The 19,182-nt window shown below is 36.4% G+C and overlaps 2 protein-coding genes across 2 annotated transcripts; both read right to left on the bottom strand.

Moving 5' to 3' along the window:
- Positions 1-2,895: 2,895 nt before the first annotated feature.
- Positions 2,896-6,053, bottom strand: LOC131004160 (thioredoxin domain-containing protein PLP3B). Its single transcript, XM_057930783.1, has 9 exons — positions 5,824-6,053; positions 5,632-5,737; positions 4,833-4,907; positions 4,702-4,749; positions 4,441-4,583; positions 4,096-4,168; positions 3,953-4,014; positions 3,306-3,403; positions 2,896-3,229 (listed from the first exon to the last, which is right to left on the bottom strand). The coding sequence occupies exons 2-9, from the start codon at positions 5,713-5,715 to the stop codon at positions 3,126-3,128; spliced, it is 687 nt and encodes a 228-aa protein (XP_057786766.1). The 5' UTR covers positions 5,716-5,737; positions 5,824-6,053; the 3' UTR covers positions 2,896-3,125.
- Positions 6,054-7,037: 984 nt separating this feature from the next.
- LOC131004159 (AAA-ATPase At2g18193-like) lies at positions 7,038-9,110 on the bottom strand. The gene is made up of 2 exons (XM_057930782.1): positions 7,769-9,110; positions 7,038-7,701 (listed from the first exon to the last, which is right to left on the bottom strand). Exons 1-2 carry the CDS (start codon positions 8,795-8,797, stop codon positions 7,210-7,212), a joined length of 1,521 nt encoding a protein of 506 aa, XP_057786765.1. The 5' UTR covers positions 8,798-9,110; the 3' UTR covers positions 7,038-7,209.
- Positions 9,111-19,182: the final 10,072 nt, after the last annotated feature.

The raw sequence follows: 19,182 nt of genomic DNA, 5'->3' as shown, positions 1-19,182 counted from the left end.
TTGAACCTCTCCCTATATATATATATATATATATATATATATATATATATATATATATATATTCGAATACCGAATCAAATCGAATCGAATATCGTGATTCTTGAATAGTATTTGATAACTAAACGAATCAAAAAAAAGTATTTGTATTCGTATTCAAATCATAAAATTTGATATTCGAATATCAAAAATTCGAATCGAATACCGAACCGAATCAAAATTATTTGCTTCATTTACATCCCTAGTTAGAATTCCACGTTGTGGCCGTGGAGACCTGGGCTCGAATCCCAGCAGCCACACTTTTCCTTTTTCAGCATTAATTTTGCCACAGTTTTTTGGGGACTATATCACTTGTCAAAATTTATAACGACATATGCGTATATTTCTTTTACTGCTATATTATACAATCGGTCATAATTTGAAGCAGTGATCACCACATAAGTCAATCAAATAAAAGAAAAAAACATGAAAAGGATGAAATAATAAGTGATCGACCGTAATATATCTATATCTATATATGAGAACACAGTTTGTGACAATTTTGTAATAAAATCATTAATTGAAGGCAATGATAGAAGTTAAAAAAAATGGGAGAGGAGAGATAATGTAACTAAATCCCACTATAGCCCAAATATAGGGAGTAACCGAGAAAAGAGGGAGGAAAGAGAAAGGGGGAGAGAGGAGGGAGAATAAAAATAAAATATTTTATATTTAAAAAATTTAATTAACATAACTTATTTGTTATAATTTATTTTTAATTATTTTTATCATAATTTTTAATTTAAAATGTATATTGAATATTATTTTATGAATAAAAAAATATGTAATATAATGATCATAACTTCCAAAAGAATGTTGTTTCACTCTTTACTTATTTATTAACAATAGTCATATTTGCTTCATAATTTTTTTCAATACAAATCTTAATTAAAGCTTATGACAAAATATTTAATTTGAGAAAAAGATAATCGAAAATAGATTTGGAACAATTTATGATTATTTAAAGTTTTTATGATTATTTAAAGTTTCAGAGTAAATATTTTTTTAATCTCAATTTTCCTCTCTCATTAATGTTAAACATATACTATATTATTTTTTTCTTTTATTTCTTTTTATAATAATTTTATTTTGAAATTTTAAATAATTATAACTTAATCGTTCATAATTTATTTTAAATTATTTTTACACCAATTTAGAGATTTTGTCATTGTATTTAATTTAAGATGTATATTGAATATTTTTTTATGAAAAGAAAAATATAGTATAATATAATTTTTTTTATATATAGAACCAAATAAGATCATCTCCCAACAAAATATTATTTCACCATTCATAAGTTTAAAAGTAAAATTTTCTCTCTTCCTCTTCCATAAATGCTGAACATTGTGTTATTTATTTATTTAGTTTTTATATTAATTTTATTGTACTTTCTATATTTTGTTAGATATCTATATATATAATACTCCCCCCGTCCCTCAAAAATTTGCCCCAAGGGAAGCGGCATGAGTTTTAAATGATTGTAATTGTAAAATTGATGGTGAGACCATGTACAAAAATAGAAAGTAAAGAGATTGGAGCAAACTTTTGAGGGTCGCCTCAAAAAGAAAATTATGGCAAACTTTTTAGGGATGAAGAGAGTAGTTGTTAACGAAACTAAAGAGAAGGAAATCATTTTGATTTGATTTAGATCTCTTTAATGTTAAAATATCTGCTTAAAAGTTCAATTTGTATTAATTCTAATATAAATTTGTAGATAAATAATTAATTGTCTGTATACGAATTTTAATATTTACTTACATAAACATATTCTTTTTATTTTGTTTTTCTCAATTATATTATGTATAGATATAGATTTGCTTATATTTTGTAACTATTTAATATTTATATTTATTTATTTATTTAAATATACCGTTTAATTTTAATACTCGCCGTGCATCGCACAGGTGAACGTATTAGTAGTATATGAAATTAAGGTGGTCTCGCTCTCTCCTCTGCCTTCTGCCATGAGAGAGGGACTTGTCTCCATTTTATTGGGTCTTTTTTTATTTAGATATATAGATACAATTATTGTACCTTTTATATAAAATGTTAAATTAAAAATTACAAAATTTATATTTATTCATTTTTTATAAATAGAAATCAATTTTCCTATATTTCAACACACATCCAAATTCTCTCATTTTTTTCTCTGCTTAGAACATCTATTATTTATTTCTCTATTTTTCAATGAATCGAGGTAATAATTCTTTTTATAATTTTCAAAATTTCAATCCATCAAGACTATTATCCAAATCTTGCTGATATTCCAAACTTCAATAAATTCTCAAAATTCGATCATGCTATGAATTGTGGAAGATAGATAAATGAATTAAATATTAAAGATTTTGGATGGTTGGGTAATTGCTGATAAACATAGTCTTAAAACTTCATTAACGTGCATAACCATATATAGACTCCAACATTTTAAATTGTTTAAGAGCTTATATAAGCTCTTAAAAAGTATTTAGTAAAAAAATTATAAGTTATAAAAATAAGTTTTAATAGCTTATAAACTCCATGAAAAATAAGTTCCACAACTTCCACTTTTTTTTTTTTTTTATAATCTTATAAGTAACAACCATTTTACAAAAATAACTTAACTATAATTTGTTATTTTCATCATATACTCTTTGAAATTCATATTTCTTCAATTTTAACTCTCTAACTAAGATTTCCCCTCATTTCTATAATTTAAGTTCAATTATCCAAATACTTTGACATGTTGTAAGCTCTTGAGACATTACATCTTATAAACTCATGAAACATTTTTATTTTTATTTTGAAAACCCTCATGAAACATTTTATTAGGGGTTGAAACTTATAAACTCTCTAAAATAATCTTAGCCAAACACGCCGTAGTTGCATGTATACCACTATCATATAATCGATAGATATCTGATCATCACTTGAGTACTAAATACAATAATCCCAGCTCACAAACCATACACGATAGGCAAACATGACAAAACATCACATACACCAAGAGTTACAGCCATCAATGCGTGCAATACAATTTTACAGTAAATAAAGAAAAGCAGAAAATAACTGCACTACACAGAAGTTGTGGCAAACTGCTTTGTGAGTTCTTCTCAGTCAGAGTCCGAATCTGTATTTGCCGATGTTCTCACTGATGTGCGTTTGCCTTCAAGATGATCATCGTCCTCTTCATCTCGTTTTTTCTCCTCGATAATTCCTGAAAACAAAGGTTTAGAACCTGCAACAAGGTGTATAAATGAAGCTACAGCGCAGGATTCAGAAAACAATATTACCTTTCTTCAAGAGGAAAAGTTCCAGCTTCCTTGTGGGGAAATCATCTTTGCCCCCCAAGTCTTGAAACCCCACTAGCCTATCTGATGCTACTCCATTCCTGTATGAATATATGTTATTCATATTTGATGTTAAGCAATGCGATTTTCAACTTCAATAATAAACAATGCGATTTTTAGCTTGAATAATAAGCAATGCAACTTTCTAATACCATGCCAAATGAATCAGTGGCCATGAGGAAAAAATTTCAAGTGATCACCCAGAATTTATAGGTTGAACAAATTAAGGTTTTTATGACATCGCCTGATTTTACTTTGATGATACCACCTACAAATAGCTTCTTCATCACCATCACTTATTCTCAACCTGTGTCCAGAATACATTGCATAGTATGTCGTAGCAAGGATATAAAGAAGTATGAATCTAAAAAACTCAACATCAGCAATGACATAAGTAACATTGGGATACCACAGAAGTTACTTAGAGATGAATGAATATGATGAGATTCAAACAAATAACGGACTAACAATAGTTGTTCCCAACTTAATGAATATGCAATTCCTAGCCATTCATAAATCAATGGAATGATCCCTCTTGCAAATGGAAAAATGCATAATTGGGAATTTAAGAAATAGTGAAAAAGGATTACCTAAATAGTATGACACATGGCAATGTCTTGATTCCAAGCTTAGCAACAAAGAAAGGAGCATTCTGCCAAAAAATGAGATACATACATGAATTATAACTTCTTTCGGTACAATGCACACATGCAGCAAGCTCTTCTATACTGACCTCAGCATCCAATTTGACGAATTTAGTAGTAAAGTGTCTAGGAGCAAGGGACTTCAAGTGCTTATCCATAATCCTAGAGAAGTGCAACAAGAAAAGATATTAACAAATGCATGTTTTTGAAAGATCTTCATAAGAAGACCTCTGCAAACTGCAAAAAAATGCAATGATGACAGAGGCACCATAAATCCTTCTTTTAGGCTTTTATCTTGTCTTTTCTATTGAGTCCTAATATAGTAAAGCATTACTTCAACACTTACTTAACATTATATGCCTAATTGAAAATATCAACTCAATATTTCCCACTTTTTATCGATATTGCAAATAAGAGATCATATGTGTCATTACTTGCAACGATAGAACTCTCGGTGGTAGAAATGACAAATCACTTTTTCACTGCCAGTAACTTCACCCAAAAAGTCTCCTTCTGTTATCTCCCTATATTCCCCATGACCTTGCATTGTCAATTTTTGCCGCTTCTCTGCTTCTTTCTGTTAGGAAAGTTAACAAAAGAATAAAATTTAAAGAGGCAACCCCTACCTCATTTCATTTGAAATCCTAGACAGATGATCTTAAAGGATAGAAGAAAAAAACCACCTAGATTGATACCTTAAGAGCCGCAATCCTGTCAGCATGCAATTTCTCCAGCTCAGGGTCCTACGAGTACCAGAAAGATGGCAAAAGGTTGAGATATAAAGAGAAGAAGAAAGCAACAGAATCAAAATGCAAGACTCACTTACATCCATAAGCTCATCCAGATCCACTTCGTTATTAACAGAGCTTGATGCATTAGCTTTCCCTTGAGCCAGCAAATCCTGTGGAAGTTACGGCAATTGAGATCCACAATCGTTGCATCCTCTTTATGATAGTTATTCACAAAAATTACTCAACCAAATCTCCATTCCAGCTCACAGTTAAAGCTCATTTCAAAGCTAAAAGCCTCTAGCCATTTCAGAAACCTTGAAATGAATCGAATCCCCAATTGCCACATAAACATTGACAAATTCTCAGAACAAATTATTTAGCAAAATGCATGCTTTTTCTTAATCAAAACCACAAAAATCAACACTCAACTGTTGAATCTACCAAACTGCAGCATCTAATTTGAAATCAGGCAATTGAACTTTATAACATTTCTGCCACTTTCCATAAAACAAGGAAAACTTTCCCTTCACTAAATTAATCCAATCATCAATGTTTACTCCCGTTAATCTAATTCAAGTGGGGAGATGGGCATCTAGTTGAAAAATGTTCAAACTTCTTCTTTCGTTCTTGATACCTCATCAGAACGACATACAATTTGACAATACCAGAAACTAAATCCGAACATCACCAAAAAAATGTAGAATTATGTAAATATACCCCCAAGTACATCAGTTCACATATGCAAATAGTCTTCAACGTGCATCCATTAATTCATCAATTCTACTAAAACTGCTGCACATAGAATTCCCGAAGCAGAAATACAGGGCATGACATTCATCAGAGTAAATTGACCGGGGAAAAAAAACCCACTAAAAAGAAAAAAAGATGTGGAACCTTTTGGTAATCGCGAGCTGCAGCAGCCATTACATTGCCGAAAGCCAAATTAGAAAGAGTCGATTTCACTGAATCCGGGTCCATTTCCTTCTCACTGATTTCAGTGCTGAAATCAAAGTATATTACCACTGCTACACCATAATTAATCGAAAAAATTACGAATTTGTGTACAATGGGAGAGAACCAACTTACCAATAAGATCTGGATTCTCAAATCTACTAACTTAGAGACAAAGATTTAGCTCGACAATCTACAAAAAAAATTATTGCGAAATTCAATTTCACTAGGTCTTGATGATTGATCTTTTCAATTTGATAAAAATTACTCATATTCTTCAGTATTTGAATCTGATGAGTAAATTAAATTTAATCACGTTTTGAAAAATGTAGTAAAACTTGGGCTGAGATTGAAGCTAAGTATGGGCTATCTGGGCTTGGTTGAAATTTATTTGGACCTTTTCTTTTATAGTTATGATATTGGGCTATAACTAAATATTTTACTAGTTCCAATTCAATATTTCATCAGAATTTTCATTTTTTTCAACAAATACACAAGCAACACAATTTGCATTCGAAAACTACCAAAAATGATTTTTTTAGAAGTACCAAAAATTGATTTAAATATGGCTTTTACATATCAAAACTAACAACGTAGTACACAACAATCAAAATCGCTGTAAAGTTTAGCGTCTCTCTATTTTCAAATTTTGTTTTTCATTAGAAACAGAGATGTATAATTTTATGAGACGGGTTTCGTTTCACTATTTATAATTTGTGCTTATATGAACTTAGGATCAATGTTTAATTTTTCTTTAATTTATTAATCTATTTCCTTTTAATAGCCCAAACAAATTTGCAAATTAATTGTGAAAATAAAATGGGCAGAGTTTTATCCCAAAATCTGCGGTTGCCTTTTTTCATAGTGGCATTCGACGTGAGCCACAAATTCGATTCAGTTTTAATTTTTGGTGGATGACTTTCAAAACCATAATAATAAATGAAAATAAGTAGGCGACACTTGTGAAAAAAGAAAATGATTGAATTAATCCGATAAATTTGACACTATCACATCATTAGACGCTATCGTTTTCGCGACGTCCCGCAAGAAAGACACGAGAGCATGATTAAGAAATATATGATCTGCCTTTTATGTTTAATAGGTTGGATACCATAATCTAAAGTAAAGCTGCTTTCATTCACATCTGAGAAAGAGAGGAAAAACACTTTGAAAAATAGATGGACGCCATCACAAATTTTTGGATTTTCTTAGCTGATTTGCTATGTGGCCCAAATGTTTGGTGAAAAATACGGCCAACAAGAGAATTGAACAAGTTGAAGGCTACTCAACATTTTGTCCCTATTTTTTGAGTCCATCACGTGACCAAATTACTTGTATGCTCACTATGATTGAGAAATAATCAAAGTATATACCATAAACAGCATGAATTAGCCACCGACACTGCGGCCTGAACAATTTTCACTCGAGGATTTTCTAATTTTTGAATGAATGATTGGAAATGGAAAACTCATGGAAATTTGATTTATCGCACTAAATTAGCCGAAATTTTGACAACAAGACTTAGTTGCCTAGTTGTCTGGGAAATTTGATGACAGATTTCCAGAAATTCCCCTTTTTCCCCTTGTCCTTAACAGCATCTCCACCAATTTTGTTATCCCTAGCAATAGCATCGGTGTGGAGGAATAATTCATCATTTTTGGGTGGCTTCTTCTGGTGGAGCAAATCAAGCACTCCCTGAAGAGCGAGGTCGACATCCTCGTGCCTCATCAAATGCTCCGCAATCTCGGCCGGGGTGACCTCAAACTGTCGAATCATGTCCTTGATGAGCGGGAACATCGTGGGGTGATGGTGGATCCCCAAATAATTCAGCGCCAACACCTCAAACCCTTCCGGGGTGCAGTACCCCATGTGAATATGCATATCCATCCGACCCGGCCTTAACAGGGCCGGGTCAAGCTTCTCCTTGTGATTGGTTGTGAAGATCACTATCCTCTCGTCTCCACAAGTCGACCACAATCCATCGATGAAGTTCAATAGTCCCGATAGAGTCAACTGCAATCACAAATACCAATAAAAATTACTTCACTTGTCTTGTCTCGCTCGCAATTAACAAGCTTACCTTAGTGTTGGACTGCTCGTCAGCAGCGTCGGACTCCATCTCCCTATCCCTGTCGTGCAACTGCACGCTGCAATCGATGTCCTCGATCACGATGATCGACTTGTTATTGGTGCAGAGCAGCATTCGCCGCAATTCCGAATTGGAGTAGAGATTGCTCAGCTCCAAATCATACACGTTGAACTTCAAATAGTTAGCCATAGCAGCCACCAAGCTCGATTTTCCGGTTCCCGGCGGTCCGTACAGAAGGTATCCTCGTTTCCAAGCCTTGCCTACTTTCTTGTAATAATCTTTCCTCCTCACAAACCGGTCCAAATCCTCGATCACGGCGCGCTTTAAATTGGGGTCCATGGCGAGCTTCTCGAACGTCGCCGGGTGATCGAGGTTCACGCAGCCCCAGTAGCCGCCGCCGCCGTTGCCGCCGTCGTCGTCGTCGCAGTCGAAGGGGCAATCCCTAGTGAAGAGCTTCACCGCCCTGTCGTCGTCTCTGATCTCCTGCGCTTTAGAGAGCAGGAAAGGCAGGTACTCGTCGACGACGATCTGCTTCTTCGATTTCTCGAAGGTGAGCTCGAACCACCGCCTCTCCGGGCGGAAACCGCCGTGCTGGCCGTCGGCCTCGACGAGCACGAACTGCCATCTGAGATCGATGCCTTTGAAGCAATCGTCGACGGCCTGGTCCTTGACCATGCTGAGCGTGATGCTCTTCTGCTTGGGCGACTTGTTGACCTTGAGGCGCTCGGCGTCGGGGTTGATTCGGGTGCGGAGGTAGACCTCGGCGGCGTCGTAGATTTGGTTGCGCGTGATGCCGGTCTGCTCGTCCACCACCATCGTCATCTGCGTCGGCTGCCTCGCGAAGAATCTGTCCACCAGGTGTTTGAAGAAACGACTGAAGGCCGCGTGGAAGAAGGACTTCACCGGCTCCGGAACGATGTCGTTTGCCAGCGATCGGAGCAGCATCACCGACGTGGCCACCGACGCGTAGGCCGAGAACACGTTCCCCGCCACCGACCGCATTTCCCATAGAGGATACATTCTTCTCTTCTGAGATGAAAATTGAGCTTTTTCTCTCTACTACGATTACGAGTATTGGAAGGAGATTTATAGAAACACAAAATTTGAGTCCATCTCTAGCAAAACTTGGGATGGAAGGAGTCGTGGGGTTGTAAATAACTTTTGTTTGGCCACGTAGATGTATGTGATTTGTTGGGCGTATTTTAAGGTGGAGATGATGGATGCAGGGGATATAAACTGGGCTTGGCCACCACGCTTACAGTTACAGCGTGAACAATTCATCAGGGAATCTGACGAGAGTTTCCTAATGTCAATTTTCCAATAATTTTTGTTATGAATTGTTTAATTAGGGTTGTGTCACGAAGAAATTCATTGTGAGACACGTGGAAAATTCCTCTTGACGTAAACAGGTCACAAGTCATTGTTCCACTTTATGACTGTTTTGGCCTAAAAAGGTTTTAAGTTCAATATTAGTTTATTAACCAATGTTTGTATGTTCGACAAATATTTACATTTTAATATCTAACGACTAACATTAGATAAATATATCTTGAGCTGATATTTATTGCTTTGATGGAGATCAAGAAAGAGCAAATTCCCGAATCTACGTAGATTGTTGATAAGTTGGTGGAATGGAGAGAGATAAATTCCTCTTAATCAACTTCCCAGACTCTCCCTTCAAAAAAAAAAAAAAAAACTTCCCATACTCTCGTAACACTAATTATTTATACATGTATGTATTTCATATTGGAACATATCTCCAAAATTAATTTCACTAGTAATTTTGTATATGAAGGAAAAATCAATGTCACAATCTTTGCAAAATATATACTCCCTCCCTCCTATAGAATAGTCTTGTTTTTTTTTTTCGGCATGGAGATTAAGAAATTTATTTTTCGAGTGTAAAAGTGTGTGGGGCCACATTATTTATAGTGTAAAATCATTAGCAAAAATAGAAACAAGACTATTCTAGTGGGACGTCCCAAAAAGGAAAACAAGACTATTAGACTGGGACAGATGAAGTAATTAATACTCCCTCCATCCCAATATTCATGACTCAAAATTTTTGGACATGTGTATTTAAGAGAGTTAAAGTAGATGTAAAATTAGAAGCCCCACAGAATACATGGTGCGAAGTCTGATTGAGAATAGACAGACGTGGGGTGGCGATGAGACCAAGATATATACAGGGCCATCGATTTTTTTGGTGGTGAGTATGTATACGAATATGTATTATGCTGCTAATAATCATATTTAGTATTATTATCACATTATAATGTTTTAAAATTTTTTGTTGCAGCTTTTTTATGTTGATCGTATCAACATTAGCGGCACTATTTCTAAGAGAGTTTTTCCTATTATGATGAACTGGTCAAGCAGTGATCTACGTGAACGTCAACGAATAGAGATGAACAAACCAAAATTTGGAATCGGAAGATTACGTGAACCACTGTCATTGCCAGCTAGGTATAGTGTGAAAATTAAGAACCCAGAAAAGTGTGAAGAACAAATAGGAGTTGTTGAGGATTACAGTATATCGAAGAAACTTAGGGAGGATGCTAAGTTTATAGCAGATTGTATGGCTGAATTGAGCTTAGTTGCAAACAGCGCATCAATGAAGGAGAAAGGATCAAGAATCTTTAAAGACAGCGTGGATGAAGTGTTTAAACAGACTGGAGTTCGTATAGTGATTAATACGCCGAAAAATGTGAAACAACCACTTGTTATTATGGATTTGGAAGATATATAACATACCCAGAAGAGTTCTACGTATGGATGGATGCTAAGTCAGCCGAAGCACTATCCAAGCAAAAGAGCATTAAGCCAAAGGAGGTAGAAATCCCAAGCTTCGATCTGTGTGTTGCTGATGAAGAATTTGTTATTCCCAGTGAGGTATAAAACGCGTAAATAATTAATTCAGCCTCGTTGTTTGTGCATGATTGAACTTAGTCATATTTTTTTCCTTTTGATAGGTGCCAGTTTTGTTCGAAACACCCCCCTCATCGAGTAAGCAAAGTGCTGAACATGTATATTTTCGTCTAATATTATTGTAGATTTTATGTGCTATGAGTTGTATAGTTATAATATTGTATGTATTACCCAATTACAATTATAGTGGGGTTGGTTTGGTGTATAATTAAATATATCTAGTAGAATAACATTTGCAATTAAACATTATGTTGAATGTGAATCAGGTGATCAATGTTGCTAAGATAGCAACCAAAGAGAACCAAGTGTGTTGTACGCCATCTAAAACGGTAGTAGCCATTTATGTCCTTTTATACGCATTTTTAAGATCAATTGAAAGCGTTACATTTTAATGATAATGTTTAATTTTTACCAGCAGACAATATATGGAAATAGGTTTCGTACAGCTCTTCTTCTAGTGGACGAGAATTCTAGTGAGCTACCATCTGATGTATGTTTTCGTATAAAATCGATAATTCATTTCCTAAAATCAAGTTACCTAGAATGTGATTTATGTTTTCATATCATGCGAATAATTTAGTTGCTGAATTTTTTTTATAATGAATATCAAGGTCACATGAGGAGAATCACCAATCTATGGGTGTGTGAGGAAGGACTTTCCTGTAAGGAAATTGCATTACAGAGCAAACGATATCGATAATATTGTATGTTGTAGGACACCACTAAGCATTAGAGAAAAAGTCATTGCCATGTGTTGTATGCACATTGATTGTCTTGCTGAGTACATACTTTCATTACTTTCATAATACAATTAATATTAAGCTATTATTTCTAGTTATCTGTTATACATCTAATTTGTTTGTTTAGCCATGTATTCAGAGGGAAGGTTATTTTCATGTTCAAGGACATAGAGTTATGTAGATTGGATTTGGTCTTTCTCCGAATAGGCAGTGTAGTGCAACCATCGATAATTAATGCATGGTCTACGATCTTAAACCACGTTTTTATAACTGACTCTTCAAAAAAATCAATTCGTTTCTTTGCCTCTACAGACATATATGTAAGTATTCGTGGTTAAATCTTAATTTATTTGGCTGGGATGTGGATGGATGATTTTTATTTTATTTTTATATTGAGTGACAAATTGATTGCATATCCCAGCCTGGAATGTCGTATGTGTCACGGCAGAGCATATTTTTCGATGCATTGGATCGTGAGATGCGCTTGTATCAAACGAATGCACTTGGCTCTATTGATATGGTAATGATTTTGTAAGAATTCTTTATGTTATTTTTCAATAAATTCTTATTTTGGTTGATTTGCTCTCCAGTTCTTTTTCCCTGTTGATGAGGAGTAATACGTGCAGAGCAGAGAAGTGGTCTTAGCCAGAGGAACGGGCTTGTCAGAGGAGCGGGATTCATCAAAGAAACAGACTCTCGTAGAAAAGTCAGAGAAATGGGCCTTACCAGAGGAACAGTCTTCACCAGAGAATCCATTCTCGCCAGAGAAATGACCTTCATTCGGGAAATCACCAGGGGAGCGGGAAAATCTCCCGCCTAAGGGCAAATTTACCATTATGACCTCGACCACGCGAGGCGCATGTTTCAAGCACTAAATTTACTATTCACTATTCTACCCTCAACGTGTAATCTATAAATAGCCCTTAGCATGTATCTTGTAAATTTACGCTATCTTTACTCTCAATACTACGACAGCTTTTTCTCGTGCACTCAGCAATCTCACAATCTTCTCTCACTTTTCCGATCAATTTCTAGGTAAAATCCACGATTCACCGATAATTCACAAAACAAATGATCACCGTTCATTTATGCTTTACCACCTGTTTTTCCCGACAACCAGCCATATGTTCTATGTTTTGACCTGCCGAAGGAGGTGATTTTCATCATAGACACTTCTATCGAGGTGAACAAACATCTTGTTGGTTCCAACTACAACGTCTTATGTGAAGTGGTACGAAATAAGCCGCTCATGGGTATATGTCTAAAATACGCAGGTATCCACATTGATGAATATTTAAACATGTCAGTGAACCACTTGTTGGAAGAGAGATCAAACTCCTGAATCATGTTATTCCATTTACCCTAAAAAACATCTGCATCATCATCGTTAGTCCAATCAATACTATCATAGGTTGTTTTGAAAGCGCTATTCTCTCTCAGTCTTGGTGGCAATTTCTCAGCAACTTTGATATTTATGTGCCACATGCAAAATCTGTGGTGTGTTTCTTTCCAACAAGACGCAACCGCTTTTTTGAGACCTGGGTCTTGGTCTGTTATTAGAATCCGAGGTTCATTTCCCATGATTTCAACAAACCTATCCAACACCCAAGTATATGACTCAGTGTCTTCATGAGATATTAGCGTTGCTCCAAAGGATACACATTTACCATGATTATCTTTGCTGGTGAATGGGGTGAAAATCAACTTGTACCTGCATATGTATTCCAATCAAAAAGCATACATTACTAAGTTAATACAATAAATATAATAACTTATCAAATAGTTGAACTGTGACTTAATATTTATCAACATGTATCGTTGTATGTAATCTGTAAAACACCTGTTTGTATTATAGGTAGCATCAAATGAGACGGCCTCTCCAAACATGCTGAAATTCTTGACCGACGTCTCATCAGCCCAAATAATTCGACACAATTTATTGGCTTCGTCGACATCATGGAAGAACTTAAATCCATTTCCAAGTTCTTGCTTATTCGTAAATGTCTCCAACAGCATATGTGCATCAGATCCTTTGGAGTGCACATTTAAGTCCCTGATAAAATTCTTTGAAGTCATTTCCCGTGCATCCAATTCCTTCATAACTTCCCATAATCTCTCTGAACATTCTGAATGAACGCATTGGACCAATGTTAGCCTTGATACCAGAGAGTATGAATCTTTGATGGAATTCGTCCAGATTCCTATTACTTGGCATGAGATCTCGTGCTGGTAAAGGAACCATAGAATGCGTATGTCCCTCAAAAATTTCAGTAATCTTGTAACATGTTCCCATCGTAAGCTTAAATATTACTTTGGCTTTATAGTCAACCTTGCAAGATGTTGTCTTTCGTTTCTTAGACGTTGAATCATTGCTGTGGATGAGTGGTTCTTTTGCCTTTCCCCATACTCTTTCTCTGTTACACACAACATATTGTCTGGTGATTGTAGCGTCTTTTGCTTTTCTGTTAGTGCTCATGCGAGCCTCAAAACCACATGCTTCTGCATAGTCCTTGTAAAACTTCACAGCTTCGGGCAATGACTGAAATATCATCCCAGGATATGGTTTGAATGAATCTGGGCATCGAGGATAACACAATTGTCCGTCTGGTGTTCTTAGTTGGATGTTATCTTGGATGTTATTTGCAGTTAAGAACAACATAGTAATTAATATATACAGCGTGTGCCTTACAAATGTATATTATATAGCCTTGCTGCTAGTCAAAATATATTGTTTCCATCTGAATTATTTCATAGTAATTATACCATGTTGCATTGACGTCACAAAAATAATGACAATCCCTGAACATACAATATGAACAGCTTATGTTCATTTATTATGTGTGTGCATAGCTACATGATATATACATTGACACACATGATACGACTTAACGAATGAACAATACAATTTTAATATTTATCATAATGCTGCAGTTTAAAGTTGCGTCGATAATGTATTTTCTACGTTCGTTTTAAAGTTCGTTAATGCTGTTTCGGGAATCTGACTTATAACCATTCTAAAATCCATTTATCAAATTTGTATTGGGGGATCTGGGAAAACTAAGTTATGTGAAATTGAGAGTGAAAATGAGGGCTACATGATGACAAAGATATTGTAGGAATCTGTTGAGCAATCAATTTGTTGAAATCATTCTAACTATAATTATGAATCTAATAATTCTCTTCCTTCGATTAAAAACGAATTAACAGAAAAATTACACCAAACCAACATGATCAACAAATCGAAACAAGACAATTCCAAAAATATTAAATAACTGTTGAAGACAATTGAAACAAGACAATCGCCGGAAATCCAGTGGGGTATTAATATTATGTGCAGTGTATTATTATTAATTGAGGTTTTTTATAAAAGAAAAAGTAAAAAAATCCCTTGAGAGCACAAAACGCAGACTAAGGGCACGAAACTCGAAAAGAGATCGTTAAACAAAGAAACCTGAAGACACTAACGATCCCATAAATCAGGATAGTCGTCCATCTCATCTGACCAACGTCTATGAACTATATTATTCATTGCATTCATGCTATCACTATTGCTATAATCAACCACAAAGTTCCTCGGCTTGTAGCCCATATCCTCCGCATTCCTGAGGCGACCTTTTATGCTACCTTCTGGAACTGCTTGCATCGGCTCACTTCCCATGCCCTTTCCCGTGCCCTTTGGGCGGCTACGTCCCCGCTTGGTCGTCTTGTCCGAGAGTAATTGCATTCCCTGACTAACCTGCTCCTCTAACCGACTAATGCGACTAGTAATATTGTCCGGGCCAAGAGTTGACAAATCCTTGTTACCTTCATGCGAAACACCCCCGCTTTTGTCCAAAGTTTGGTCACGTTCGAGAGCAACAGTTGTGTCGTCAATAAGCGGTGTGTTCAAACCCGTGCCATCCGGAGCCTCCATCTCCAAAGTTTCCTCCACATCCGAGTCCTCCTCGTTAATGACCAAGTCACTATCTTTAATCACATCTTTATCCCCCTGAATCGGAACCAGTATTTTGTCCAACAAATCCGGCTCAGATAAATGAACCCCGAAAGACGGTCCAGAAATAGGATCCACGCCCGTTTCCAAACAATTCTCCGCATTATTCTCCAAGTCCAAAGCCTGAATTGCATTTCGCGTCTCGACAGTCTCTTTCTGAAGAACCGGAACAACAATTTGTTTTTTTACCGCCTGTTCGGCGACCTTTGACCAAGCCGCAGCAGGTTTAGCATGAGCAACCTGCTGTTGCTTCTTCAAAGGGGCAGCCTCCTGCTGCCCAAACTCTGACTGCGCCGGGTTTGCAGCCTGTTCGTTCGAGGTAATCGCCGCCTGCCAATGCGGCCCATTGTGAACTTGCGTAAGCTTAGCCTTGTCATTCACAGTGTCATTCTGCTCACCCATCCCCCCAAACTTCGACTTGCGGCATCTATCGGGGGAGTGTCCCGTAATCTTGCAACGACCACAATAAAGAGGGAGATTTTCGAAAACAAACTCAATATGAAAAGAAAAATCCTCCATATCAATAAGAAGAGTATTAGGAAGAGGGTGAGACATATCTATTTCAACAAGAATACGGGCGAAATGTCCAAAATCTCTACCTGCCGAAGCACCATCGATCTTTAGAGGATGGCCCAAGTAACGTCCAATTCCAGAGAGAACTTGTGGATTCCAATACTCGATAGGAAGATAATGAATTCGAACCCAAACATTCGCCAAGGGAGAGTTTTCTTTGAACGGATCAAAGTTGCGAGTCCACTCTCGGAGCCGAAGAAGACCCTTTGACAGCTCCCAGATCACCTTCGCCTTTGCCGTAGCTTTATCAGTCACTATAGTAAAACGGAGCGTGTAAAATCCCTTTCCCAGCGGAATCAGTTGCCAGTCAGAATTTATACCCCAAATCTGTTGAAGTTCCGACTTCAACTCCATAGTTGAACGTGGCTTATCGCCTTTCCCCAACAGTAGTCGTCCTGTTAGTGCATGCTCAAAAGCTTGGACCTCCTTTAAATATAAAGCCTTAGGAATTTTGAGAGAGAATTGATCTCCTTCTTTCGTTGGACGCAAATCATGAAAAACATGAGCAGCTAAATCTTGCCGTTTAACAGGTCGCTTAACAGTAGCACTAGCATAAGAAATCCTAGCGTTATCTGCCACGCTAGGATTTACAGAATTCCTATCAACTGCCGTGCAATCGGCAACACAAGGATTTGTGGCCGATGTCTTCCCAGTGGCATCCTGGGCCTCAGTAGTCTTCACCTCGCTGTTACCAACCGTGGCAGATATAGACCGAGCGGAAGAAGATCGAGCTTGAGGGTGTTCAAAATTCGCAGAAACAGAGGGAAGATTTAGGAATCCCTTATCCTGATTTTCGGCCGACGAGGTGGCCCGAGCAGCCGAATGAGTAATCGAATAAAAGCTTGAGGGAGGAGTTCTTGAAGCTCCCTTATCATGAGCTCCGGCCGGCGAGGTAGTCATTGGACTGCCGGAGCAGCAGTACGAGGTTCCAGTCCGGTGGCGGCTAGGGAGGTCCGAGACAGGTGGACGGCCGGACCGGTGGGTTCGCCGCGCTGCTGCTGCTGGTCTGCCTGCACCGGTCGCCGCGCCCGCGCTGCTGCTGCTGCTGGATCGTGAGCGGGACGACGCTGCAGCAAGCTGGAGGACGACGCCGCGCTGCTGGTCTGCCTGTGTTGCTGCTGGGAGGAAGGCACCTGGGCAGCGAGCACTTTGCTGTGCTTCACCGGTTGAGGGAAGCGGCGCCGGCTCCGGTGGGAGTCGGTCAAAAATATCGGCCCCTCCAAGAAAAAGTCGCCAGCTTTTAAGCATGCGCTGCCACTTTTTCCAACTCGGCGTCTATTATGTGCAGTGTATACGAATATGCAAAGACACTCATCGAAAATACCTTGAGATTCCATGGCATAAATTCGAAAAAGACTACTCTTTCTGAACTGTTGAACTGCAATTAACGATGAACAAGGAAAAAATACAACACGTTGGAAAATAAGCGTTATTCACGGATCAACCATATCCCACTTATTACTCTTCCATAAATAAATGATTGGATTGTATCTAAATTATGAAATAAACGGATATGCTGAGACCGAAATTACATAGCTATCCTCAATGGTAAAATGAACGGAAATCATAAAAGGTTGATCAACGCCAATATCCACCGTTAGATTGCCCAGAATCGACGTACATGATTTGGTCTTCGTTCTTTGAAATCTTGGTGGTCTCTCCATCGTATATATATATATATATATATATATATATATATATATATATATATAGGGAGAGGTTCAAATAAGAACCTCTAATAAAATAAGAACGGAGAACCATTTTAAGCCATTCGATCATCAAGATCTACGGTGGATGCATCATCTTGGTGGATGGATGCAGGTGCTGGGTTCGAATCCTGAAGGGATCAAAAAAATTATTTTTTTCGGATGCATTAAATTTAATAGCGGATGCATTAATTTGTATAGCAGATGCAATAATTTTATTGGTTCTTATGTTCTCACTATAATTGTGGTTCTCACTATAACCGCACCCTATATATATATATATATATATATATATATATATATATATATATCATGAAAAAAATAGATAATGCAAGACATTATAGACTATTGTAATGAATGTTAATGATAATTAGTAATGTGTAATTTGATATATGTTGATTATTGTTTTTGTTATCAATTAGATTTTATTTTAAAAAGTTGTTGCCATGGGGGCTCCAAATAGTAAAAAAGCATTGTCAAATATATCTACAAAATTAATTAATTTTTTCACTTAATAATCTACTAAACCGTTTAAAAATCGGTGTTGTATGTATATATGACACCCATTTTTTTTTCTCACTTAATAATCTACGAAATTGATTTAAAACTGGTGTTGTATGTAATTGTGAAATCAATTTTTAATTGGTGCTTATTAGCACAAAACTCACCGATAAAGGGCGATGATAGAAACCGATTAAAAATTGGTGTCTTAGATACCTACGACATCAGGTTTTAACCGATTTCTATTGGCATTTTTTGCAAGACCCCTACAACACCACTGGCTATGAAATTGGTGTTTTGCAGGTTACGAAAACTGGTTAAAAATCGATTTCTATCAATATTTTTCTTGTATTGGGATTTACACATCTTGCTTATATGATGGTTGAAAATTTTCTATAGTTTTAAAAAAAAAAAAATTAACGCATTTTTAATGTAACAAGTGTATAATTGTATCTTCTTTTATAAGGTTTGCACTAAACACAAAAATGCATAGTGTTGAATACAAAAATGGATAATACTGGACACAAAAGTGCATATATAAGTTCAAAATTTTTATGATTATTTGGAATTGGTCTTGTTCAATTTTGACTAGATTCATCGTCAAATCAGAGTACATGTTGAAACAATACAGAGGATTACACTTGATTTGAATTAAAAAGTGAAACTAAACAAGGAAACACAAAAACAAAGCTACAAAATAACTTAAATAAAATGAACAAGATAAAACATTTTAAGTTGAGTCGAGGTAGCCCTCTATCCGCAAGACCAAAAACGCTTCAACTAGTGCTCACAGAACGTATTATCCCCAAAGAAAAAATGACTTGCTGTCTGCTCTATATTAGCACAAAAAATCAAGCGGCTCCAGTGAACTTGATAGAGCTTTAGAATTGAGCCATATGCTCCTACAAATGCAACTAAGATAATGATATGTGATTGAGAGAAAAGAAGATAAGCTTATGATTGGTG

The sequence above is a fragment of the Salvia miltiorrhiza genome, unplaced genomic scaffold (genome assembly GCF_028751815.1).
Source record: "Salvia miltiorrhiza cultivar Shanhuang (shh) unplaced genomic scaffold, IMPLAD_Smil_shh original_scaffold_327, whole genome shotgun sequence".
Classification (NCBI taxonomy): Eukaryota; Viridiplantae; Streptophyta; class Magnoliopsida; order Lamiales; family Lamiaceae; genus Salvia; species Salvia miltiorrhiza.
This window is presented reverse-complemented; position numbering and strand designations above follow the sequence as displayed.

Bases quoted from the DNA above. Each gene is read 5' to 3' on its own strand.
- LOC131004160 (XM_057930783.1), bottom strand. From the start codon at position 5,715: ATGGACCCGGATTCAGTGAAATCGACTCTTTCTAATTTGGCTTTCGGC. The intron at 3,404-3,952 runs GTAATCCTTTTT...ATATTCATACAG, and splicing joins CCATGTGTCATACTATTTAG to GAATGGAGTAGCATCAGATA. The intron at 3,230-3,305 runs GTAATATTGTTT...CTTTGTTTTCAG, and splicing joins ACTTTTCCTCTTGAAGAAAG to GAATTATCGAGGAGAAAAAA.
- LOC131004159 (XM_057930782.1), bottom strand. From the start codon at position 8,797: ATGTATCCTCTATGGGAAATGCGGTCGGTGGCGGGGAACGTGTTCTCG. The intron at 7,702-7,768 runs GTAAGCTTGTTA...TTGTGATTGCAG, and splicing joins ACGAGCAGTCCAACACTAAG to TTGACTCTATCGGGACTATT.